This window comes from Lynx canadensis, chromosome D3, assembly GCF_007474595.2.
Source record: "Lynx canadensis isolate LIC74 chromosome D3, mLynCan4.pri.v2, whole genome shotgun sequence".
Taxonomy (NCBI): Eukaryota; Metazoa; Chordata; class Mammalia; order Carnivora; family Felidae; genus Lynx; species Lynx canadensis.
In genome coordinates, this window is record NC_044314.2 from 88662656 (window position 1) to 88687667 (window position 25012).

The 25012-nt window shown below is 54.6% G+C and overlaps 2 protein-coding genes, 2 long non-coding RNA genes and 5 other non-coding genes across 14 annotated transcripts in view; 2 read left to right on the top strand and 7 right to left on the bottom strand.

Moving 5' to 3' along the window:
• Positions 1-2744: 2744 nt before the first annotated feature.
• On the bottom strand, positions 2745-5942 carry UBC (ubiquitin C). The gene is made up of 2 exons (XM_030335939.1): positions 5875-5942; positions 2745-4872 (listed from the first exon to the last, which is right to left on the bottom strand). The coding sequence occupies exon 2, from the start codon at positions 4867-4869 to the stop codon at positions 2812-2814; it is 2058 nt and encodes a 685-aa protein (XP_030191799.1). The 5' UTR covers positions 4870-4872; positions 5875-5942; the 3' UTR covers positions 2745-2811.
• A 2035-nt stretch (positions 5943-7977) lies between these two features.
• On the top strand, positions 7978-9132 carry LOC115528112. Its single transcript, XR_003973146.2, has 2 exons — positions 7978-8491; positions 8734-9132. It is a non-coding gene; the product is annotated as an uncharacterized LOC115528112 (long non-coding RNA).
• A 2281-nt stretch (positions 9133-11413) lies between these two features.
• On the bottom strand, positions 11414-17073 carry LOC115528111. 5 transcript variants are annotated; one of them, XR_003973142.1, is made up of 4 exons: positions 16861-17073; positions 14481-15434; positions 12760-14364; positions 11414-11917 (listed from the first exon to the last, which is right to left on the bottom strand). It is a non-coding gene; the product is annotated as an uncharacterized LOC115528111 (long non-coding RNA). The 5 variants fall into 5 exon arrangements; XR_003973144.1 differs by having other exon boundaries at positions 12740-14364; XR_003973145.1 differs by lacking the exon at positions 11414-11917 and having other exon boundaries at positions 12522-14364; positions 14481-14669; positions 15274-15434.
• TRNAA-UGC lies at positions 12001-12072 on the bottom strand. The gene has a single exon. It is a non-coding gene; the product is annotated as a tRNA-Ala (tRNA).
• TRNAD-GUC lies at positions 14426-14497 on the bottom strand. The gene has a single exon. It is a non-coding gene; the product is annotated as a tRNA-Asp (tRNA).
• TRNAF-GAA lies at positions 14991-15063 on the bottom strand. Its single transcript has one exon. It is a non-coding gene; the product is annotated as a tRNA-Phe (tRNA).
• Positions 16806-16877, bottom strand: TRNAD-GUC. Its single transcript has one exon. It is a non-coding gene; the product is annotated as a tRNA-Asp (tRNA).
• Positions 17074-17130: 57 nt separating the features above from the next.
• Positions 17131-17202, top strand: TRNAA-UGC. Its single transcript has one exon. It is a non-coding gene; the product is annotated as a tRNA-Ala (tRNA).
• A 1265-nt stretch (positions 17203-18467) lies between these two features.
• DHX37 (DEAH-box helicase 37) overlaps positions 18468-25012 on the bottom strand; it is a 28523-nt gene continuing 21978 nt past the window's right edge. Inside the window, exons 19-27 of one of the 2 annotated variants that reach the window (XM_030336202.1) lie at positions 24043-24167; positions 23357-23473; positions 21934-22106; positions 21152-21266; positions 20866-21003; positions 20578-20672; positions 20416-20489; positions 19090-19187; positions 18468-18933 (exon numbers count right to left, since the gene is read on the bottom strand). In XM_030336202.1, coding sequence (XP_030192062.1) covers positions 18848-18933; positions 19090-19187; positions 20416-20489; positions 20578-20672; positions 20866-21003; positions 21152-21266; positions 21934-22106; positions 23357-23473; positions 24043-24167 — 1021 coding nt within the window. In that variant the 3' untranslated portion in view covers positions 18468-18847. Of the gene's footprint in view, positions 18934-19089; positions 20206-20415; positions 20490-20577; positions 20673-20865; positions 21004-21151; positions 21267-21933; positions 22107-23356; positions 23474-24042; positions 24168-25012 lie in introns of those variants that run through there. The other variant, XM_032595384.1, reaches the window with a different exon arrangement.

Here is a 25012-nt window from a genome sequence, read left to right on the forward strand (position 1 = left end):
CTGGGTGGAGACTTGTTATACACAGTTTTAAACTTTTTATGTCTCTGGAACACATGAAAGGTATTACCTACTCAAAAAATTAAAATAGAAAAGTATCATGGGACAACAAATAGTTATAAAAGTTAAGCTCTAAGGCCGATTTTTAATTACCCTGGAGAAACTTACTACGTAGAAATCTCATTATTTATGCTATACTTTCAAAATATTAGTATAAAAGAGAGATGTGTATAAGATGACTTTGCTACAGCACTGTAACAGCAAAAACTGGAAACAAATGTTGGTGGAAAGGTTAAAGAAATTATAGGGCATCCATATAAGTGGAATAGCAAGAGTGTTAAAAAGAACAACGCAGGTCTAGATACGGTGGCATGAAAAAATGTCCATAACTACACAACTTTAAAAAAAGCTGAGAAACACTGCATTGCAAATGGTCCTATTTGTATGTGTACACACATGTGTATACATATGTATGTATATAAGTAACTATGGTGTATTTATTTTACAGTCCCCAAAAAGGACCAAACCTTAGAAGTAGCTATCACCGGGAAATAATCAGGAACTCAGGTGGACTATCTTGGACTTTATGATACACACAATGTATGTATACCTTGTAATTAAAATAAGCAGCAAACCTATTCTAAACTCCTTTCTAAGAGTAGGCTTATATGGAACTCTCACTTTACACATCATTGATTTTAATGTGCTTCAACTTTTTAAATTTTGTTTTAATGTTTATTTTGGGAGAGAGGGAGAGAGCACGAGTGGGGAGGGACAGAGAAAAAGGGAGACAATTCCAAGCAGAGCCTGACCTGGGGCTCAAACCACAAACCATAAGATCATGAACTGAGTGGAAATCAAGAGCCACCTAGGCACCCCTGTGCTTGTAATTGTTTTTCAAAACTTTTCTAGTACTTACTCTTGTTAATTAGCAATTCCTTTCATTAAACTTGGCAGGCAGCACTTTAGTTCGAGGAACCAAGTATTATTGAGCATCCCCACCAGGGGTTAGTTTTATTAGGTTGATGCTCTGATGCTCTTACGCTACAATGCCAAGACCCCTCTAGCTCTGCACAAGGCACTAAGGGTCTCTGTCTTAAGGGACATTGGGCTGTAACAATATGATCCAGCCCCGTGTTCTCAAGAACTATTGTTAGCCCCTGAACCTCTTAGTTACAAGACCTTAAATATTTAAGTAATCCCTACACAATTTGGAAGCTCAAACTCACGACCCTGAGATCAAGAGTTACACATTCCAATGAGCCATACAGATGCCCCTGGAAAATTTTTGAAAGCCACTCATGGGGTGCCTAGGCAGCTCAGTCCATTAAGCGTCCATGTTCAGCTCAGGTCCCCATCTCGTGGTGAGTGGAGTGCTGCATTCGCTATATGTCAGCGCAGGGCCCGTTTCAGATCCTCTGCCCTCTTATTCTCTACCCCTCCCCCCCCCATTTGTGTGCTCTCAAAAATATTTAAAAAAAAAAAAAACTCATCAGGGGTGCTTGAGTGGCTGCCGGGTAAGCACCTCTTGATCTCAGTTCAGGTCTCAATATCAGGGTCTTGAGTTCAAGCCCTGCACTAGGCCAAGAGCCTACTTCAAAATTAACTCTCACGGTTATTTATGAACCATGTGCTGCCTGTCCTGCAGACTGGTGATTTTCAAGATGCTTTTGGGGTTTTCCTATACTATAACGTTTGGAATGAGCACCTAATTTACACCACAGTGGTGCTAGTGGAGTTCCTGGGTCTTTCTTGTTTCTTGATATATGTCAACTTATATGAATGAGTCATGGGACACTTCACTACATTTTGTGCACTTGTATCAACAAAGTGAAAAACTGCAACTAATGTAATTACCTAAGACTTAATAGGTTTCTCAAAAGGCATTTTCTAGTGCCTAAAGTGAAGACTGGTGACTTTTGGTAGACAACACAAAAATCTGTACACCCAAGATTATATACGGATACCCTAAAACACCAGGGAAGTGGAAGGCAGTAGTGTTTTGGAGAATAACCCCTTCTTTAAAGTTCTAATAGTTCTGATTTCTGGGGCACCTACCACCCGATGTCAATTCCCTACATTAAACAAGTTTCCTTGGACTTCCACCTTTGTTTGCAGTTGACACAAGGATCTGATTGGGTAAAAACTGCTATAAACTTTCCTAAGTGAAGACCAAGAGAATGTGGCCTCTCCTAACACTCTTCTATAAAAGCTTCATCTATAGTCACATGAATTTGAGGATCACTTTGACAACTTACCTCAGCAACTGCTAACATTTCAATCAGTAATTTTCATGATCTAAATAACCATGCATTCCTCAACTTTTGAGCATGATGCCATACTTTTTATTACACATTACTTGCCATATTTAAAAACATCTAGTCAAACGACTTTCTGTGTAACTCCATGTGAAACAGAGCTATGTATTAAAGCTGGCTCTTCTATAGATTCCACCTACAGGCTCTGCCATGACCACCTTCTTTTTAATATCACCTGATTGCTGGTAGCCCAAACTTTCCCATTCTCAGATATCTCACAAACCAAACCCCAATTCTGTATTTTTAAAACAAGTAGTTTATAAATATAGCTATAGACGTTCCACATGGAGAATCCTAACTGCAACCTTCCATTTTTACTGACCTTTCTTACCTCCTGGTTACTAGAATCATTTGATAGATTAAGTTTCTTGATCCCTCAAACCCCATCCAAAATAAAAAGAACCCCTCACTGGCCAAAAACTCACACCATTTGGGAATGCAACAACTTTATTGAAAGAAAAGTGCAATGCATTTTGTCAAAGCTTACAGCGGGAACTTAGACACCTCCCCTCAAGCGCAGGACCAGGTGCAGAGTGGACTCCTTCTGGATGTTGTAGTCAGACAGGGTGCGCCCATCTTCCAGCTGTTTCCCGGCAAAGATCAACCTCTGCTGGTCAGGGGGGATGCCCTCTTTGTCCTGGATCTTCGCCTTGACATTCTCGATGGTGTCACTGGGCTCCACCTCCAGGGTGATGGTCTTGCCCGTCAAGGTCTTCACGAAGATCTGCATGCCCCCCCTGAGGCGGAGGACCAGGTGCAGAGTGGACTCCTTCTGGATGTTGTAGTCAGACAGGGTGCGCCCATCTTCCAGCTGTTTCCCGGCAAAGATCAACCTCTGCTGGTCAGGGGGGATGCCCTCTTTGTCCTGGATCTTCGCCTTGACATTCTCGATGGTGTCACTGGGCTCCACCTCCAGGGTGATGGTCTTGCCCGTCAAGGTCTTCACGAAGATCTGCATGCCCCCTCTGAGGCGGAGGACCAGGTGCAGAGTGGACTCCTTCTGGATGTTGTAGTCAGACAGGGTGCGCCCATCTTCCAGCTGTTTCCCGGCAAAGATCAACCTCTGCTGGTCAGGGGGGATGCCCTCTTTGTCCTGGATCTTCGCCTTGACATTCTCGATGGTGTCACTGGGCTCCACCTCCAGGGTGATGGTCTTGCCCGTCAAGGTCTTCACGAAGATCTGCATGCCCCCTCTGAGGCGGAGGACCAGGTGCAGAGTGGACTCCTTCTGGATGTTGTAGTCAGACAGGGTGCGCCCATCTTCCAGCTGTTTCCCGGCAAAGATCAACCTCTGCTGGTCAGGGGGGATGCCCTCTTTGTCCTGGATCTTCGCCTTGACATTCTCGATGGTGTCACTGGGCTCCACCTCCAGGGTGATGGTCTTGCCCGTCAAGGTCTTCACGAAGATCTGCATGCCCCCCCTGAGGCGGAGGACCAGGTGCAGAGTGGACTCCTTCTGGATGTTGTAGTCAGACAGGGTGCGCCCATCTTCCAGCTGTTTCCCGGCAAAGATCAACCTCTGCTGGTCAGGGGGGATGCCCTCTTTGTCCTGGATCTTCGCCTTGACATTCTCGATGGTGTCACTGGGCTCCACCTCCAGGGTGATGGTCTTGCCCGTCAAGGTCTTCACGAAGATCTGCATGCCCCCTCTGAGGCGGAGGACCAGGTGCAGAGTGGACTCCTTCTGGATGTTGTAGTCAGACAGGGTGCGCCCATCTTCCAGCTGTTTCCCGGCAAAGATCAACCTCTGCTGGTCAGGGGGGATGCCCTCTTTGTCCTGGATCTTCGCCTTGACATTCTCGATGGTGTCACTGGGCTCCACCTCCAGGGTGATGGTCTTGCCCGTCAAGGTCTTCACGAAGATCTGCATGCCCCCTCTGAGGCGGAGGACCAGGTGCAGAGTGGACTCCTTCTGGATGTTGTAATCAGACAGGGTGCGCCCATCTTCCAGCTGTTTCCCGGCAAAGATCAACCTCTGCTGGTCAGGGGGGATGCCCTCTTTGTCCTGGATCTTCGCCTTGACATTCTCGATGGTGTCACTGGGCTCCACCTCCAGGGTGATGGTCTTGCCCGTCAAGGTCTTCACGAAGATCTGCATGCCCCCCCTGAGGCGGAGGACCAGGTGCAGAGTGGACTCCTTCTGGATGTTGTAGTCAGACAGGGTGCGCCCATCTTCCAGCTGTTTCCCGGCAAAGATCAACCTCTGCTGGTCAGGGGGGATGCCCTCTTTGTCCTGGATCTTCGCCTTGACATTCTCGATGGTGTCACTGGGCTCCACCTCCAGGGTGATGGTCTTGCCCGTCAAGGTCTTCACGAAGATCTGCATGCCCCCTCTGAGGCGGAGGACCAGGTGCAGAGTGGACTCCTTCTGGATGTTGTAGTCAGACAGGGTGCGCCCATCTTCCAGCTGTTTCCCGGCAAAGATCAACCTCTGCTGGTCAGGGGGGATGCCCTCTTTTTCCTGGATCTTCCCTTTGACATTCTCGATGGTGTCACTGGGCTCCACCTCCAGGGTGATGGTCTTACCCGTCAAGGTCTTCACAAAGATCTGCATGGTCTGTCGCCAAAAAAAAAAAAAAACAAAACAAAACGAACACAAAAAACGCAAGATTGTAATAAACAACTCACATGTGAACACATCTCTAGCGTTAAAAGTTATAGGTCATCTTATAAGGGCCCAGTGATTAAAATAAACCTTGCCTGAGAAAAAAAAACCCAACCAGGGGGATGCCGGTGACTCAAACTGTTAAGCACCGCCTCTTGGTTTCAGCTCAAGTCATGAACTCAGGGTTTCATGAGATTGAGCCCCAGCACTGAGCCAGCTTGGGATGCTCTCGCTCTCCCTCTCGGTCCCTCCCCACATGCTCTGGCTCCAGATAAATAAATAACCATAAAAACAAACAAAACAGAACAAAAAAAGCTCAACAGCCCCGTTTCAGGCCCTGAGAGAGAGGATCCCAGCCAAATGAAGGTGCTGTCTCACTTCTCTTGCTCTCCGCCTTCCCCCCCACTGATGTCTGTCCCCTGACGATTCTGCAGGGTCTCCCCCAGGCCCAAACCTTGTGTCCCGTGAGTGACAAAAGCGAGCCACACAAACGGCAGTGGGCGGCCCCACCCTGGATTGTGAGCCCACGCGGGGGTGACATCACGTGACCGACGGAGCGGGCGCGGGGCCGCGCAGGGTGGCACCGTCCCCGTAGCTTCCCCTCACTGCGACCAGAAACCCAGTCTCGTGCCAGCGCGGCCACCAGACATTAGACGCCCCCCCCCCCCAACCGCCCCCCGCCGCGCACGGAGCCCCAGCAAAGAGCCGTTAAAGCCTCACGGGCCCGTCGCGCTCTCTTCCGCTCCCAACGCCCTCCCCGCGTCTTCTCCCTCCAACCTCACAGCCCCGCTTATCCCACCCAGGCAGCGGGCACGGCCGCCATTTTGCTTCGTCCCTGCCCCTCAGAACCGCCCTGCTCGGCGGCCGCGTCGACTAAGACTCGGCTGCCGCTCCGCCGCCGGCGCGCCGCACGACCACAAGACCCCCGGGCCGGGGTAGCAGCCCGCTCCTCACCAAGCGACTGTGGCGGCGACTCACACCAAACAGCAGCAACGGAACTCCCGGCCTCTACGGAACTGCCTACGCCACACCCGGCACCTCCTTATATACCACTCGGTGGACCTGCTCCGCTGGATCCCTCCGCAGAAACGCCGAGAACGGACTACTTTTCTCCGCTCTTCCTACCCCGCCCCGGACAGAAAAGGCAGTACCCCAGATCATCGAAGGGCCCCCTCCCGTAGTGGTTTTCCGTGGAGACCGGGCGGCAGGGGAGAATCTGAGGAGGAGGGGGCCGCTGTGCTCGGCGCCCGCGCGGAGGGATCAGCGCGACTGTTGAGTGCGGCGTCCGCGGACGTGGCCGGCGCTCGACCTACGGGGCGGGGCGGGGCGGGGCCGCGGGAGGTGCGAAAACCCGGCGTGGATTCTCCCGGGCGCCCGGAGCGGCCTCGGCCCCGACGCCCCCGTCCCCGTCCCCTCAGCCCCAACGGTCCCCGCCGCTGCCGAGACCCGCCCCTGACGCAGGGGCTCAGGCCTCACGCGCCCCTTCCCCTCCGCAGACAGAGGGGTTTTCGTGAGGGGCCACGTTGAGGATGGCGGCGCGTTCGCGTGTCACCAGAACCCCCGTGCCCCTCCCCCACCCACCCCACCCCGCCGGGGCAGCCGCCCATCCCCCGCGCGGGCGCCTTGACAGGACGGATGACTCGACAGAACGGGCGCGGGGGGGCACCTACGCGGGCGGAGGCGGGTCCGCCCTTGCTCCGCCCCCCACTCCCCGCCTGGGGTCGTCGGGGAAGCGCCGCTGGTCCTTCACGCTTCGTGAACCTACGTGAGGTGCCTCCGGACACCGAAGGAACTTTCTAGATTGTTCTTGAGCCGTCCTGTTGCATGGGCACGGCCTTGGGTTTGAGAAGATTGTACTTAGATACCGACAGGAAGGCCTCAGGTTTTCATTCTTGTTGATGATCCTCAGTGGAGCAGGAAGTGGAACCTACTGAAGCCTGAAGTTTCAAAAACACCGACCGAGTTCCTGTATATTTGGGGGGGGGGGGGCAATTTGATATCCCAAACATGAAATTTCATTGTACGCTAAATTCCATTTGGATAAAAGAGAACAAGATTACCAGCCAGATATTTTTATTTTTACTATCCTCCATTTTGTGATTTCTGTGAGTCCTTTCTTAGCATATTTTTTTATTTTATTTTATTTTATTTTATTTTATTTTATTTTATTTTGAGAGTGCTCGCTCACTTGAGGGGGAGAAGGGCAGAGAGAATCCCTAGCAGGCTGCCGGCTCAGCACAGAGCCAGACACGGGGCTCAATCCCAGGACTCTGGGACCATGACCTGCGCCAAAGTCAAGAGTCCTCAACGCTTAACAGACTGAGCCCACCCAGGTGCCCCCAACATATTTTTTAAAGCGTTTGTAAAATGCACGAACATGTTGAAAAAAGAGGTTTTCAGAAGTTTACGGTGAAAAGTCTCCCTCAGAAACACTCAGTTCCCCAGTCACTGTCCCTTCTGGACTCTTCCAGAAGTATTTCCACCATGTGGAGGGGGAGAGGGTGTTTTAATTTCTATCCTCAAAGCCTTAAAAAAAAAGGGGGGGGGGAAAGATTCCTAAAAAACGTTCTGCCATTAAGAAAAGACTCACTCTTGTTTTAAATTATGATCATTGTATTGTTTTAAGCCACTTAGAATGAGAAAACGAAACTGTTCTGTATTTTCTTTGATAACCCGTGTAGGTAGGTGTTTATGAAAAAGATCTGATGAGAGTTCAGAATTGACTTTGTAATTTTTAACATTTTTCAGAGAGAATGAATTTATGCCTGGGGAATTAAAATGAGTATTAAGAGCAAAATGTCATGTCTCCGGTTAGGAGACGCCAGTAACTTCCTAATCCAGATGTTTCTGAAGGTTATTCGTGCAAAGAGGTTTCACAGGAACAAAACACGGAGGCCCTTTGTAGGGTTGTTTCTCCCCAATTTTCGGGGAACCAAAAAGCTGAGGTTCTTTCTGAGGGGATCAGGCTTAGCTTCAAACCACACCCGGTTCACTGTTGGCCGTGGCTTTTGCTGGAAGCCTCGTGATTCGTGTTGTTTAACGGCTGAGTCACGAGCTTTGTGACATAGTTTTTTCCAGAGTCCAAAAGGTACAGAGAGAAACAGGCCTGGTTTCAGGGGCAGGGAAGGGAGAGGAGGAGGAAGAGGAGGACGGGAGGAAGAAGAGAGGCTCGGAGGGTGGGAATGGGGTCCAGGGTTATCACCAAAGAGAAAACATTCTTGGGAGCTGACAACACTGATGTCTCGAGCAGAAAAACAATGCTCTGCAACACCCCTGCTGCATTCCTTCAGTCCAGCAGAGGGTATAGAAGTAAACGTCCAAGGGCACGGGGGTGACAGGGAGAGGGAGAGAAAAGGAGAGGGGATGGCTGGTGTTTCCCCAGAGCGGGGATTCTCAAACACCAGTGATCTGACCCCTCCGAGGACACGTGGCAACGTCTGGAGGCAATTTTTGGCTGTCACAACTGTGGCGTGAGCGGGGAGGAAGAGTTCCTGCTACTGGCGTGTGGTCACCGAGGTCGGGGACGCTGCGGCACATCCCCCCCACCCCACGCAATTACCCAGCCCCGAAGGTCAGCGACACCAAGGAGGTTGAGAAACCCTGCTCTACGGAGGACTGTTGTCCTCTTTACAACTGGCTGTTCTATTTGCTGAGACAGCCTCCCCAAACCTAAATGTCCCACTTGGACTCAGGCTTCGGGTACCAAGTCACGTTCCTGAAACCCCAAATCCCCTGACCTAGAATGTAATGTGCTGGAAGGTGCGAGATGCAGGGTGAGTCACAGGATCCATTTTCAGTTCCTTCCGCCCACAGATCCGTCCTTTGCAAACGCCCCAGAAGAGCTCGCTTCGGAGGTGGAACCAATGGAAGAGTGACAGAGGCCCAGCAACACGGCGGGATTGGCGCGCGGACGCGAGCACGTGACGGGCTGAGCTCACAAAGGGCCTGGGGTGTTGGGCTGCTGGGGGCGGGGTGGGCGGTGCTGGTGGGACTGGTGCCCGTCTGTCTGCCTGCCTTTCCTCCTTCCCCAAAGGATTTGGTTCCCCTGAAGGTCATAAGCATGTTTGGGACTTAACTCAGCATCATGAGAAAATCCAAGAGCACAGCGATCAGCAAACATTTCCCCCAAGAGAGAGGATGAGATCAAGGGCTGGCTGGGAACCGTTTGCCTTGCTTTGTCATTGTCATGTCATAGGTAACCATAAAAGGTAATAATCAAAGGCGTCTGCAGTTTGGGGGGAGGGGGGAGAAGCCCAAGGGACTCTTCATTTTCCTGTTTACTTGCGTGCATTTATTTGCCTGGTGTGGCCTCGTGTGGCCGAACTCAGACCGCCCCGGTTTAAAAATAACCAGTTTCATGCCCTACCTCTGGGACAATCAGACTTTAAAAAGTTCCAGTCCTCAAATATGCCTGCTTTAGGAAGATTAAGAAGTTAGTTAGCCTGTTGGAGATTTGGTTTGTTTTTAATTCGTTGCAGTTGTGGCGACATACACACGTAACAAAATGTACCATCTTAACCATTTTAAGGATGCGGGAAACAAAGGCAAAGGAAAAAATGAAATTTCCTGACAACTTACCAGCCTATTGAAAAGCCCTTGAAACAGAGGGACCTTCCTCTAGGAGCTCAGCTCCCTTCTTTGCTAAGGGCAAAAGGCACTCTTAATCCTGTAAATCTAGTTTAACATATAAAAATGCCTTTGGGGGCGCCTGGGTGGCTCCGTGGGTTAAGTGTCTGACTCTCGGTTGTGGCTCAGGTCATGATCTCACCGTTCCAGGAGTTTCGAGCCCTGCGTTGGGCTCTTCACTGGCAGCACAGAGCTTGCTTGGGATTCTCTCTCTCTCCTTCTCTCTCTGCCCCTCCTTTATTCACACTGTCTCTCTCTCTCATGAATAAATTTTAAAACTTAATAACATAAAACTGTTTACAAATTCCTTCGGAAACTTCCTTTGTCTCTATCCCACCCCCAAAGATCTATGTTAGCAATGACTCCAAACTCACAGCCCACAGATATACATCTGAAGGGGCTCATGACTGAGGTTTTACTAGACGATGGTAAGGTAGTAAATGACCTTTTCCTAACCGTGGGAAATCTTGTTTCCAAAATACCTTGGAGGCTTGTGCTGTCCCTAACCCCCTCCCGACTTGAAAGTATATCATCGGCCCCCCTTTAAGACCCTAACACGTCCTGTCCCTGTGCTTTAATAAAACCACCTTTTTGCACCAAAGACGTCTCAAGAATTCTTTCTTGGCCGTTGGCTCCAAAGGCCAACATTTTCTACATCGTGAGGTACACGGGGTGGGGGGCGGAGGGAGGAGGAGGAAAAATAATTTTCCCTTTACCCACCTGAGGTCTTAGCTGAGACCTCTGTGATGAAAGACATTAACCAGAGAGAAAAATCCCCAGCAGTTTATTAACATGTAGGTCACACATATGCACAGGAGATACCCCAGGACAACATGAATAACGAAGTCAGAGGTGGTTTTAGAATTTAGGCCTAAACACCATCTGAAGAGGGAAAGAGGAGGGGGGTATAGGCCCCTCGGGGGGCCATTCAGTGGTTTTTAGGAAAGACCATAGAGTAGATGGGAGGTAGGACAGTGTGTGACCGTGTGCCAGTCTGCCCCAGTTGGTGAACCTCCGGAGGGGGGATCTTGGACCAGTGGGCCCCTTGGGAAGGTCTGTATTTAGGCACATAAAGGGGGGTTCAGAGACAGCCTCTCCCGGCATATGCTGGTCTTCAAGTGCCTTCAGCTCAAAATAATTTCAGATGGCATGTTCTGGTGCTCGTCAGCATTCACACTGCCATGCAGCCGTCCCCACCAGAATTCTTCCATCTCGCAAAACGGGTCCTCAGCCCCCATTTACAGAACTCCCATATCCGCCTTCCGCCGGCGCCTGGTACCCACCATTCCGCTTTCTGCCTCTCTGAACTTGACTGCTCCAGCCATGTCCTACGATGGGCTTTGTCGTTTTAAGTGCACAGTAAAATGCAAGAGTTGACAAAGGCAGAGTTTTCAAAGACTCACAACCGCTTTTCTAGGAAGCTACATTCCCCAGCAAGCCTGATGGTATGTTTCGCCTGGTCAGTGTGCTATCAGAAGTAGTTAATGATAAGATAGAAAGTACACCAGAAACATATAATTAGCTTCGTGTTAGGCCTGATGCCTTTAGAAATCACCTCGACATTCTGTTCCCTTAACACCCGGTTGACATTTGAGGAGAAATCACCTTCACAGCAGCTCATTTAGACACAGGAGCTGTCACCAAAACTCCACCGCCCAACTGGTGAGTCACTTCACAGATTTCAATGTCATCTCAAAAGTGAAGGCTTTGCAAAGAGTCACGTCCCTCCAGATCTGAGATGAGATGCTTTTATGATTTCATAGATGAGGTCAAGTCACGCCAAGAGACAGGATTTGCCGGGTGAGGAATTCATTATTACTGCAGAGAAAGAATTGAACCCACAGAAGGCAATAAATAGAATCCCTTCTTTCTATAAAATGCATCTTCGATCTTTAATGATAAAATACAGATCGTGTATAAATATAAACATGAACCGTATGTGCATCAGTGTCATTCATTCATTCATTTGTTCGTTCGTTCGTTCGTGACCTGTTGCTGATGAAGCGGGAGGCAAAATCCTGCCTGCCAGGAATGCTGGTTTCCCTTCGGGTCATTCCCAAACTGGTTGGTTACTGACAGCACAAATAAAGGGCAAGGGCCAGCAGTCAGACCTTTGAATGGCTTCCACACTTGCCCTCTGATGGCGGGGCATCAGTCGCCAGTCCTTGGGGACTTCTACTGCAGTCACGGTGCCACGAAAAGGACCGTGGCCTCCCCCGTTGCTCCTTCTCGGGCTGTTTCAGTCATCAGGTGATGTTTTTGCCTTTACGCTTTTCTGCCAGCAGCTGCCCTCAGCCTCTTGCAACAAAAGCGTATCGGGAGTGTTACAGGTTTCAGAGAGGGGGGATCCTGCCTATTGTGAAAATCCCACCTGCAAGTAGTGACCAGAGGAGTCGTAATCACATACGTGGCACTTTAATGATGAAGAAGGGGGAGAATAGGGAGAAAAAACAGTGGAGATGCCGGGGATCGAACCCGGGGCCTCATACATGCAAAGCATGCGCTCTACCGCTGAGCTACATCCCCCTCCCTCTTCCCCTGGCTTCCTGAAATTCTCTGCTGTATGCTATTCTTGAGGTTGCGATTTTTCTAATTTACAGTTTTGTCTAATTAAATGTGTGTTGGGGGTTGGCATAAACAAACCAAAAATAAATCTCCCCAAACAGGCCCGTTCTACATAGCCTTGCAATTGAAGTGCTCGCTGATATCGGAACCCAGGAACAAAGGGAAAGAGATCTAGTTTTGAATGTTGCTCATCACAGGGGAAAAAAAAAAAAGGAAGGAAAATGAGTTTATTTCCAATAAATAAGGGCATTGCCTTGACTGAACCTCTACCCAGCAATGTCTGCTTCTCTGTCCTTTAAAACCATTCCAGGGTAAAACAGGCAATGGGAATTAAGAGTACACTTATCATCACGAGCACTGAGTAACGCATAGAATTGTTGAATCACTATATTGTACACCTGAAACTAAGATAACACTGTATGTTAGCTCTACTGGCATTAAAATTAAAGATGTAATACAAAAATATTCCAACCTTCAGTAACTTCTGAGGTTTGCAGACCTTCCCCCCCCCCCACACCCCCACATTCCCAGAGCACTCTTCTGAATATAAAAAGAAGCAAATTAAAAAGAAACAGGTCCAGCTCCAGAATCAGGGCTCTGAGGGAGGAATCACTTTGCAATAGCCCACCGAAAAGAACCATTTCTCACTGTCGGCACCCGTCTCTTCCAGAGTGCAGAGTGCTTATGAAGCTGCCCTAGGGAGGCAATACGAGGTGTCTTCCAGTCACCAAGGGGTCGCTCAGTGGTGGAGGAATGGTTGAGGGCAGGGAGAGGGCAGAAAGTTGAGTCTCTGCCTCTTTCCACCAGCGCTTGAGATTTCCTGGCAGGAAACAGTCACTCTGATGGGGAGAACACACCCCCAGTTGTCCTGCCTTGTCCGCTTTGTCCCCAGTCAGCTCCCTTCCAACCCGCCTGAAACCTTCACAGGTAAAGGGCTACCTGAGCTGGTGCCCAGGACACCTGCCGGGCAGTTGTGATTCATATCCCCACCTGTCTGGAGCTCATTCATAAAATGGAGATCTGAGTACTACCTCCTCCCCAGGGCGGGTGCGGCCATTGAGCCATTAGAACAGCGCCTGGTACAAGGGCCAGCCGAGCCTGGGTTCTCAGGATGGCAAATGCAGTTATTATTATATGAGCTCTGGCGAAGACAGACAGACCTTGGCCCAGCATGGACGGATGGCACTGTTCGCGGCGTTATTTTGCACGAAGTTTGGGAACAAGCTGGGTTTTTAGCAGGTGCCCCTGCTTGCTCTCTTGCCAGACTGCTCTGCTCAAAACAAGCCCGATTATGTTGCCTCTCTGCACAAAACCCTGGAATGGAATCCAACCTCCTTAGGTTCGCCTGTGACCTTATCCCTTCCTCCTCTCCCCCTCTTACATGCACACTTACCTCCTTGCTGTTCTGCAGGCACGCTGCCCTCCTTTGCACCTCAGGGCCTTTGCACCTGCCCTTCCCTCTGCCTGCAAGGGTGCTCCCCAGATCTTCTGGTGAGTGGCTCCTTCTCCTTGTCCAGGTCCTCGGAGGGGCCTTCCTGGCTGCCTCACTATTGGGGCCTGCGAATCCCACACACTCCCTGGCGTGCCCTCCCCCCCCCCCCTTTTTTTTTTCTCTTTCACAGCATTTACTCTCTGGGAGACTTTTTTTTTTTTTTTTAATACTATTTGTTTATCACCGGTGTCATAAGCTCAGTAGGGCAGGGGCCAGGGCCTCGTGGTTCCTGCTATAGCCCCAGTGCCTAGAACAGTGCCTGGCCCCTAATAAGTACTCAGTGTATATCTGCAGAATGAATGTGACAAAAAAACGAATGGAAGAAGAGGAGCCTGGGAAGGCTGATAGCCACCCGGGAAGGAGTCTGCAACCACGTTAAGACAAGAAAGCGTTTCACGGTAGCGTCCCCACACTTCCTGTCTTAAATCCATAAACATTTTCCGAGGGCCAGTCTGGTCCGGAGCAAGCCACAGAGATTGGAATATTTGCAGCAGAAGGAGCATTTCCTGGCCTTGGAGGTTGACCCTCTTGTCCCGGGACAGCATGGCGCAAACCCAGCACTTTCGTGCAGCGCTGGGAGCATGAGCGAGGGGGGTGGGGTGGGGGTGGGAGACCTTGGGCTCTTTCTTTCGTGTAACTGTGGGACACTGGGGACCCGGGGCATGATTTTGACCAGGCAGTCGATAGAATCTACAACGAATCTCGCACGCCGGTCAGGTTTAGCCGTTCGTAGAAAAGAGTTTCCGTGAAAGTGGGAGAATCTGATTTGTTTGGAAGAGAAATGAAAACAGTAACAGAGAATGTACGCAAAAACCTGCGTGCCTCCCCGTCGGGGAATCGAACCCCGGTCTCCCGCGTGACAGGCGGGGATACTCACCACTATACTAACGAGGACCGGCTCTGATCAGGGCTCTCAGGTACGCCTTTTAAGCATTTTCAAGTTCCCCTGTGTATCACTGTATATCAAAGGGTTCAATATTTTCTTTTATTCTTTCTGTTCAAAACCGAAGAACAAAAGTCCTGCTTGACTTAACTCCATCTTAGGGAAGCTGTCCCCTGCTCGGTCCTTGATTTAGTTGCGCGGGTTTCGGGGAACAGAAATTCATACACAGAAAGCCCAAATTAACGAGCAGACATCAACAAACACGTGACAGACATTAATAAACGTTTCCGAGAGGCGAGAAATGGAGGCAGGGGAAACACAGCCGCGTTAGAATTCTCCACATTGCGCGGAAGTTTCCCTCCGCTCCCATTTCCCGTGGATACCGCTCGGAGCCGGGTTTAAAGAAAGCGAAACTGTTTATTAATCGCGGAGAATTAGCCTCCCTGTTCCGGTTTTTTCCAACCGCCTTTCGCGGCGGGGAAAAAAAAAAAAAGATAAAGCGACTGCCGAAACCCGGGATCGAACCAGGGACCTTTAGATCTTCAGTCTAACGCTCTCCCAACTGAGCTATTTCGGCTGCTAGTGAAATGCCGCTTCGCTCAGATCCTCCTGGTCGTGGTGCCGGCCCTGGGTCCTCCGCCCTGGACATCCGATGCGGAAAGTCCAGAACCAGCTGGAACCCACGTCGACCAGGCTCGCCGGCATCTACTCCTTCTTGTCCTTCAAGGTCACCGCCTCCGAGAAGCCCTCCCGGATCACGCCTCCCAACCTGACCCCAGCCCCTTACCGTTTACTGTTAGGGTAGGTATTGTTTTTCCTTGTCCATTCTCTGTCTCCCCAGCGCTAATGACAGACCCCTGAGGGCAGGGAAGTCACGTGCCTTGGTCACCTCCGTATCCTTCAAGGTCTAGAACAGTGCCTGGCACCTAATAGGTGCTTGATAAATATCTGTTGGATTAATGAACAAGTGAATGGATGAATGAATCGTACCTGGCTCAGAACTCCACTTTCTCAAGCCCCCTTCTTTGTACATAGGAACAAAGTCATGTCTCGGGTGCAACTCCCCAAGCAGCCTAAGGTGTGGCAGAGATGCTGACCACGTCAAGGCGTGTGGAGGACGCAACAGCCAGATTGTGACTTTCCTTGGGGCAGTGAGTGACTCAGATCCGGCCTCCACGCGTGGCCACCATTCCTGTGGCACCTGCTCAGCTTCAAGGCGTGCAGAGGTCAACAGGTTGGCGTCCAAGGCCGGCTCTACTTCCCCTCCTTTTGGGAAGTGGCAGAGGAGTGTTGTCTGGGAGGGGGGTGGGAGTGGGGAGGTCCTTCATGACGTGAGGTCATCTCACAAGTGTTTGCTAAGCACCTACTGACCGTCTGGTCCAGTCACAAATGCACTAACCAGATATTCAGTATAATAGCAATGCTAATAAACAAAAAAGACCAAAGTTATTTGTATTTTGCATTTAAAGTTTGTCTCCCTAATGGCAAAATTCCATGCATGGGATTATCAAGTTAGATGGTGGAATACACGGGTTTCCAGGCGCTTTCTGAATAGGCTGAAGCCATTTACACTCCCATCCGCCCATCCCATTCCTTCCTTCCCCAAACAAGTCTTGATCTGTTGTTACAATTAATTTTTTTTTGTTAAAATCAATTTTTTAAAAATTCAGGTGAGATTCGCGTAACATAAAAGTAACCATCTCAAAGCGAACCGTTTAGTGGCATTTAGTATATTCGCAAGATGGTGCAACAATCACCGATAGTCCTTTAAACACCATTCTTTGGAAATCATTGAAGTGTATCATTTTGATAAAAATTGAATAAGGAAGGAAAGAAGGGAAGAAAGGAAGGAAGGGAGGGAGGGAGGGAGAAAAATAAAATTCAAATGGTGCAGATGGGTACAGAATGGAAGGTGAGAGTCACTCCCACCCTACTGCAGTCCTTCCCTCCAGAGGTAACCAGTGTCTCCAGCAGACTGTGATTGACGCCACCTTGGGCAGGTTACAGAGCTGCTTCCCCACCCGCCTGGGTGACCAGATAGCCCCAGCCAGCCTCGGAAGGAGCGCACACCCGTAAATATTGCCCCCGGGCGTGGTGAGAGCTATAAAATCATTGGCTCTTGTTACTGTGATGCCCATGAGAAGTAGAAATAATAACACACTGACAGTCTGTGTACATTTCATATACGTAACAGGACACACGTGGGGTAGCGTGCTTCTCCGGCGCAGTTGACTCCAAGGACTTGGCTCATCTTTGCGAGGGCCCTAAGGGGCGCGTTACTAGGCCCAGCCTCTTCTGCTTTTAAAATGGTTTGCCAGCCTCCCCGTCGGGGAATCGAACCCCGGTCTCCCGCGTGACAGGCGGGGATACTCACCACTATACTAACGAGGACACGTTATGATAATGCTTTTCTGGGTCGCTCCATATAGATACAGCGCCGACCTGCTACCGCGCGCATCCATCCCCAGCCGGGATTGTCACAGATGCAGCGCCGGGCGCGCCTGGCCAGTGGGCCTCCCGAGGCGCGGAGGGACCTCTCGGAAACGATGGGATACTAAGCATCCGGGAAGGAGAAAAACGTGGGCACGAGACGAAGATGTGGCTTCCGATATCCCTATTCCCCGAAAAAAAGGGCTCACGGGTAGGGGATGTAGCTCAGTGGTAGAGCGCATGCTTTGCATGTATGAGGCCCCGGGTTCAATCCCCGGCATCTCCACTTTTTCCTTTTTTTCTTTTTTGTCCAAAAGCCGTAGCACCACCAGAAGGCAAAGCAGGGAAGGCGACCCAGATGCCCCGCATTAGTGGGTCTGGGAAACAAGCCCCCATGGACACGGCAGCGCTAGGAAACGTCCCTGGCCTGGTCCCAAACGCGGTTACCCAGGGAACCCCCCTCCCCCGCGGAGATTCAGATTGAATAGGTGGGCGGTGGACCCAGGAATCTGCGTTTCTACACTTCTATTCTAGTCATCGGCTTGTGATTTCTAAGGAGGGTTTTGCAAGTGGCCGTTTAGTCAGTGGCTCCTGAGCGCCTAATGCCGGTGATGCGCATGCATGGAGCTCCTACTGTGTGCCCAGGTACAGTGTTAGTTGAGTATTCCTTGGAGAAGACAAGCAAGGTTTGAGTTCTAGAGACTAGCATTCATCCGGTAGCGGGTAAGTTTTAGGAAGACAGTAATACTGATGAGATGGAGACTGGAGGGGGAGGGTGTGGAAGCTGCTATGCAAGAGCAATAGCATATGCTATGTCAGGAGGCAAGAGCAATAGCATATGCTATGTCAGGAGGCCTGGCTAAGCAGGGGAAATGACAGGTGCTAAGGCTCCAGGTTGGGAGGGGGAGGAGAGCTCTGTCTGAAGACACTGAAAGCAAGCCCTGTGCATGGAGTTTGGTGAATGAGGGTTATATAAGGGGCTGGAATTTTATCATCGAAGATTCTAGAAGGCCTGATGTGGCATGGCATGTTCAGATTTAGGTGTAAAAAGGCTCCCTCTGGCTGCCACGTGGAGAATACGCCCTGAGCCAGCAGGTGGACGCTGGGAGAGCAGGCAGGAGCTGGTGGGGGCTTGTTAGGGATTCAGGGACTGGGGGGCGTGTATGTGGGCGTGCCGGAGTGGAGCTGGGGAGCACGAGGGGGCTCTGGACAAACTCTGGGGGTAGAGCCCACCCAACTTGCAGCTGGCTGGAATGTGGGGAGAGTAGGGGGGGACCTCCTGGTTTGGGGGTACACTGGGATTAGTGGCCAAGCTATGGAGAGAGTAATTCTGGAATATTAAACGTGTATCTCTGTCATTTTATTTACATATCTACGTTTTAGAATTTATGCATTTGTACTACAGCATTAGCACAAACTGGTTTAGGACGAATATTCGGCTGAAGGAAGGAATCAACACCCCCTACAGGCATAGTGAACACCTGGGTGAGCCCCCACCCAGACTAGTTTCCAACCACCCCCGCATTCAGAGACTCACTCGACTCGCTCGCAGTTGTTCTCACGGCTGAGATTTATTACAGCACCAAACCCGGCAAAGGGAGCGCCCAGCCCGCTGGGAAGGGCCCGCGCGCACCCTCCCGCTCCCCGCCGCTCCGCCCTCCAGGCTGCCGCCCCACAAGGGACTAATGTAGTCCACAGAGCAGTGTGTGAGAAGACACCGTTACCCCCTACGGAATAAATAGTTCTAAGAAGCCGCCCACGTCAGACTGCCCAGGACAGCAGCGAGCTGTGTCCAGACATCCCGTGTCCGAGAGGAGAGAGGGTTCCTGGGGGCTCGGCCCGCCTCCTGGGAGCAGCCCGCCTATCAGGGTGGCCACTGCCAGCCTCCTGGGTCTCCAGACAAGTGCTTGGCCTTGCAGCCAGGCCTCAGGTCAGTGGTCGCAGGCAGGGGGCCAGGCCTTCTCGACGTCGGCGTGCATGGCCTGCGGGAGCCACTGGCAGTATTCGGTCAGCAGGTCTGCGGGAAGCAGGAGGGAGGTCGGCGTCAGGGTGGCTCTGGACCCGGCTGCCTGCTGGGGCAGATCCGCCCACCGACCCCGGCTTGCCTCGGTGGGTCCCCTCCTGTCCGCTCCCAACCCCCCGGCCACGGGTCACTCGCCCCGGGGGAACTCACATTTGGGGTTTTTCTTCCAAGCGGCGAGCAAGGCGTCTCGGCAGCTGGCGCGCTCGGCAGCGAGGGCTCTCAGGAGGCTCTCTGTCCTGGGCTGCAGCCTGTAGGTGGGGGACGCACGCTGTGGCGTCACTCCGCCCGGAAGCTGTGCGAAGGGGCAGGCGCTCCCGCCAGGCCAGCCTGACCGAGGCCAGTGAAGGGTCTCCCTCCGTCGTGCTGGCGGTGTTGGCCGGAGAGGAGGGTCTAGACCCTGGCGCCCCACCGACCGCCTCTCCTCTCACACCCTCATCCGGCACCCTGGCTCTCCTCACTCCCACGCGGGCTGTTCCTCCCGCCTGGAACCTTCCTCCGCATCCCTGCTCCCAGCATCACCTCCTCCCCATCTGCTCAGCCAGGCTCCCCCCGACCAACCCCAGCCCCGCAGACACTCATCCCCAACGTGCTGCTCTGTCCCTCTGTCGCCCGGTCCCCACACACCATCTGCGCTAGTCACGTTGGGTCTCAGTGTTGGCCTCCCCGCACTGCGACATCCCCACAGGGGGCGGGGTTGTGCCCGTGCCCCAGCACGCGAACGTGCCCGGCACACGGCTGGTGCGCGCAACTGTCTGCCGAGGGAGTGACTTGGCTGGCAGAGGGGTAGGGGGCACCCGGCCCCCTGCCCCTACCCAGAGTCCCCGGGAATGCCGGGGCGTGGGCACGCCTGCCTGCTTCCTACGCGTCAGGCCCCCTGCGCCGTCTGGGACGCCAGTCTTAGGAAGGCGGTGGGGGCCACGAGCAGGAAGAGAGCAGAAAGGAGGAGCAGACTGATGGGAGGGAGGCGGGTCTGTGCTCAGCGGGCAGGCAGCACCCAGGATGCTCCCTGCTGATACCTGGAGCCTCACGATGGGCTGACCAGGGTCTCCCCCAGACCGCAGACCGTGACCTTATTTGAAGAGAATCTCTGCGGGTACAATTACTTAAGGGGAGGTCGTACTGATTGGGGGCGGGCCCTAGATCCGACGACTGGTGTCCGTATGAGAAGAGAAGCCACAGAGGCCGAGAGGGCCAGCCACGTGAAAACAGAGGCAGACACGGGGGCGATGTGGTCACAGGCCAAGGGACGCCTGGACGCACCAGGAGCTGGAAGAGACAGGAAGGACCCCACCAGAGCCTTCAAAGGGAGCACAGCCCTGAGGACGCCTTGACTTCCAACCTCTGGCCTCCACGGCCACGAGAAACACATTTCCGTCGTTTTAAGCCTCTCGGTTGGTGGGCGGTGATCTGTCCCGGCTGTCCCAGGGTGCCAGTCCCGCTCCCCTTGCCACCCGACGCTCCCGGGCAAGCCCGTACCTGGCCCACGTCTTTAGCATCGTGCCAGGACTGGACAGCAAACAGCCCCGGTGTGAGGCCAGCTGAGGGAAGACCTGAGGAGACAGCACAGGACAGGGTGAGGGGTCCGGCTCCCCTTCTGCCCACGACACCAGGGGCCGGGGGAGCCGCCGGGCCGCCTACCTGCCCTTCCAGCAGAAACCGGGCGAAGTGCTTGTAGCAGTCAACGCCCTCCGGAAAATCCACCTGGACCGCGGGGAGCGGCCAGCCGACACGGTCTGGAGGGCAGGGGCCCGTGAGCGAGAGATTGGGATGGGTTCCCACGGGCCCCTCGTCCTGGCCCCGAGCCCTTGGGCCCCCCCAACAAAGAGGAAGAAGGCTGAGGCCACACTGCCCGCGCCACACGCTTCCGGGGCACGTGGTGTGTGGCCACGTGTCCACCAGGACCGGTGGCAGGTCGCCCCAACTCACAGAACACGCTGGCCCGGTGGCACTGGACCCGCCCCTTCTCGGGGCAGTAGGCAGGGGGCGGCGTCTCCAGGGGCTTGTCGAACTGGCAGTAGGAAGGCAGCAGGGCTGGGATCCATTGGACCTCCACGGCCGAGACGCCTGCGGGCCAGGAAGAGAAGGGCCGGGGGTCGCAGCGGGCACCTCCGCACGGGAGGGCCTCCCGGGTTCTCCCCCGACAGGGTCCCGGTGACACAGCTCAGCAGAGCCGCGGTGGGCCAGGCGAGGGGCCGGCCACCGGCCTGGCTACCTTTCATGTACATCTTGGTCGTCTCCACGATTTCCTGGTAGACCACAAATTCAGGGAGTTCTCTGAAAAGGACGGAACTGGGGTGGATGAAGACGGGGTCGTCGAGGAGAGGCGTCTGCGGAGACACGGCGAGCGGGCGTGAGACCAGGAGACGCGCGCACAGCAGCTGAGACTGACCCGTGTGAACCGGATCCCACGCTCAGCCCAGAGAACAGGAGAGCGCTCCGCCAGCCGCCGGCGTGGCTCTCCGTGCGTCTGTCCACGGAGACGTGCGCGTGGCGGATCCGCCCCGCGGATGCTGCACCGACCCGTGCTAGCACCCGGATGAACCTCAACGATGAGATGCCAAGCGAGAGAAGGCACAAAGCGCCTCGTACCGGTCGCCTCCGCCAGCACCAAGAGTCCGGCACAGACACAGAGCGGGTTAGGGGTGGGGAGATCAGGAGAAAACGAGGGGCCACTGCTAGCGGGCACGTGCGTCTTTTGGGGACGCCGAATGTGTCCCGGAATGAGCTGTGGGGACGGCTGCATCGCTGGGCGACCAGACTAAACACCTCCAGACTGCACACCTCGAGACGGTGAATTGTACGGTGTGTGATTTTCTCTCAATTCAGCTGCTACAAAAATGCAGCTGGGGCAACGCCAAGGCCCAAAGGAAGATGGGAGCCCGCCGTGACCCCACCCCGATCCTTGGCGGGGGCTTTCCCAGAGGGGGACGGGTGGGGGTGGGGAGGGCAGCCTGGCGCAGCGACCGACCCGCCCGCACGCTTCCCGAGGCTGACCTTGTAGGCGTTCTTCCACTTGTCGTCCAGCAGGTCCTCGCTCTGGACCCTGCGGGCCAGGTGGTCGCCCAGGCCGGCCACCACGATCTGCCGCAGGTAGGTCACCTGGCTCTCGGAAGGTGGCTGCATCTTGGGGTCCACGAAGAGCCCGGCCTCGGGGCACACGGTATTGACTGCGGGGAGAGCCGGGTGTGAGGACGGCAGTGGTGGGGACGGCGAGGCCCGGGGCTGCCTCCGCCCTGACCTTCTGGAAGGCCTCAGGCCCCTCGGTGTGAAGCTCCCGACTCAGTCACCTGCTCGCCGGGGCTCTTCTCCACCGAGGTTGCCGGGATGTCCTCAGCAGGACACAACCAGCTGCCTGCCCCAAACCCACGGCCTCTTCCCCTTAAGACAAGACCCCAGTGCCTTAGTGGGCAGCAGAGTGAGGCACCAAGGGAGACCCTGCTCGGCCTGCACGCGACTTCCCCGATGGGCTCTGTGTCGGAGCACACGTGCCTGGAAGGGACCCGTGAACGGGTCACCCCCCCCAAGCGTGCACGGTAGGGCAAGATCATCTCCTCTCGAGCTCCTGCGGGGGCAGGCCTGACACGAGGCGAGGCCTCACGCTTCCGCACCAGAGGAGGGGGGTCTGAAGCTGTGGGGGTACCTGGCAGGGGGAGACAGGGGATGGGGGCTTCGGGCCCTGCACCTCAGAGGGGGACGCGGCAGGGTGGAGAACCAGGGGATGAGGACCAGGAAGGAAGGTGGGCGAGGACTGGACTGTTTCTGCTCTGAGATTTGCCCCGTAAACCTGCTTCTCTACAAAGCCTTCGGCAAAACGGATGTCGTTGGAGGTGAAGAAAGAGAAAAAAGGGGAAAAATAGGAAACAAACAGGCCCCGAGGACAGAACACAGAAGCCTGGCAGCCTCTGTGCCTGGAGCCCCCGCCTCCCGACGCGGCCTCACACAGGTCTGGTCTCTGCCGGCTCAGCCCAGGGGCAGAAAGTGGGGGGCTGCTCCCCGACTCGCAAAAAGGGGCTCTCCACTTGGCCATGGAGCAAGGAGTGGGGAGCCCCAGAGTGAGACTGTGGGGGGGCACGGGGGCCGCTGAGAAGGGGGTATGGTGAGCAGTGGGGGGCAGAGGGTGACAAGAGGAATGTCACTAAGGAAAAGAGGAGACCGAGGGACAGACAGCCTGATGGGAACCAGTGTGCACGTTACCCCCCCCCCCCGCTGGCGCGCACGCCCGGGAAGCACCCAGTACTGGTTTGGGTTAAAGTCTGGGGAAGCAGGTAGGTTTGCAAACGTGGAATCCGTGGGTAACGGGGATTGACTGTACGTGGCTGGTGTCGCCCACAACAACCTGAAACCTCAAAACAGTCAAGTTCTCTGCCGCGTGCTGCCTGAGAACGGGAGGCTGGCGTGGGGGGGGGGGGGGTGGTACCTGCGGTGGTCAGCTGGCCCCGCAGGCGCCGGATCTCCATCATGGCCTTGTAACGAAGCCCGTTGGCCTCGCAGAACTGGGGCGAGCAGCCGGAGTACTCACAGGCTCCCACAGCACCTGCGGAGGAGGCGGGTGCTCGCTTGAGCCCCGCCCAGGCCCTCCTGTCCCCCCCCCCCCCCCCCCCGGAACCCCGCCCAGGCCCGCCTAGCCCCCCCACACCCCAGGCCCGCCTGTCCCCTCCCCCCCCAGAACCCCGCCCAGGCCAGCCTACCCCCCCCCCCCGCCCGCCTGTCCCCTCCCCCCCCCGAACCCCGCCCAGGCCCGCCTGCCCCCACCCCAGGCCCGCCTGTCCCCTCCCCCCACCCCGGAACCCCGCCCAGGCCAGCCTAACCACCCCCCCCCCCCGCCCGCCTGTCCCCTCCCCCCCCGAACCCCGCCCAGGCCCGCCTGCCCCCACCCCAGGCCCGCCTGTCCCCTCCCCCCCCGGAACCCCGCCCAGGCCCGCCTGTCCCCTCCCCCCGGAACCCCGCCCAGGCCCGCCTGTCCCCTCCCCCCCCAGAACCCCGCCCAGGCCAGCCTAACCCCCCCCAACCCCCCCCCCCCGCCCGCCTGTCCCCTCCCCCCACCCCGGAACCCCGCCCAGGCCCGCCTGCCCCCGACCCCTCCACGCCGCACCCGGCACGCACCCAGCAGCACCATGACGTCCCCGAGCTGGAGAGAGGCGCCTTGCCCGGCCCAGATCCTTTTCATCTGGGCCACCCGGGCCCGCTTGCCCTTCAGCCTGGCGAGCTCCTCGTCACTGGTGGCCGGTCTGCCAACATAAGTACCACCTGGGTTACTGGCCCGGCCGCCCTCCGGGCCGCAGGGGCAGGGAACGCGTTAGTTAATCAGGGCAGGCTGGGAGGCGCAGGGGCAGAGGAAATGCCTGGTGGGGCCGCCGCCGAACACAACTGAGGTCCCAGAATCAAAATTCACTGCCAGCAGCCCACGAGATGATACACACGCCTGCTTCCTAACCCGACCAGTCCGCGTCTAGGGACTGATACAAAGAAAGGATCCAACAAACGAGTGACGTCGCATGTTGCCGTGCTGCTCACAAGCGACAAGAGCCTGAACCCTGCTGTGACCACCATCGAGCGTGGCCTGGATGAATTACCCTCCTGGCTCCCCGGCCTGAAGAGCGGACACGCAGGTTAAGGCACCCATCAGGCCCGGTTTGGAGCGCTTTGCTCGCATCTGCTACTTTTATTTTTTTAAATGTTTTTATTTTTTTGAGACAGAGAGAGACAGAGCATGAGCAGGGGAGGGGCAGAGAGAGAGGGAGACACAGAATCCGAAGCAGGCTCCAGGCTCCGAGCCGTCAGCCCAGAGCCCGACGCGGGGCTCGAACTCACAAACCACAACATCATGACCTGAGCCGGAGTCGACGCTTAACCGACTGAGCCACCCAGGTGCCCCTCGCATCCGCTACTTTAACCCTGACGACAGCTCAACTGTTATTAAGGCCTCATCCCCACTTCCCCCTCTCTTCACAGAGAGGTGAAGTCGTCTCCCCAAGGCCACACAGCCTGGAAGTGGCACAGGGAGAGTTGAACCCCAGCGGGCTGGCCGTCACACAACCGACCTTTGACGTCTGTGCTGCCCCGGAAGTTCTGC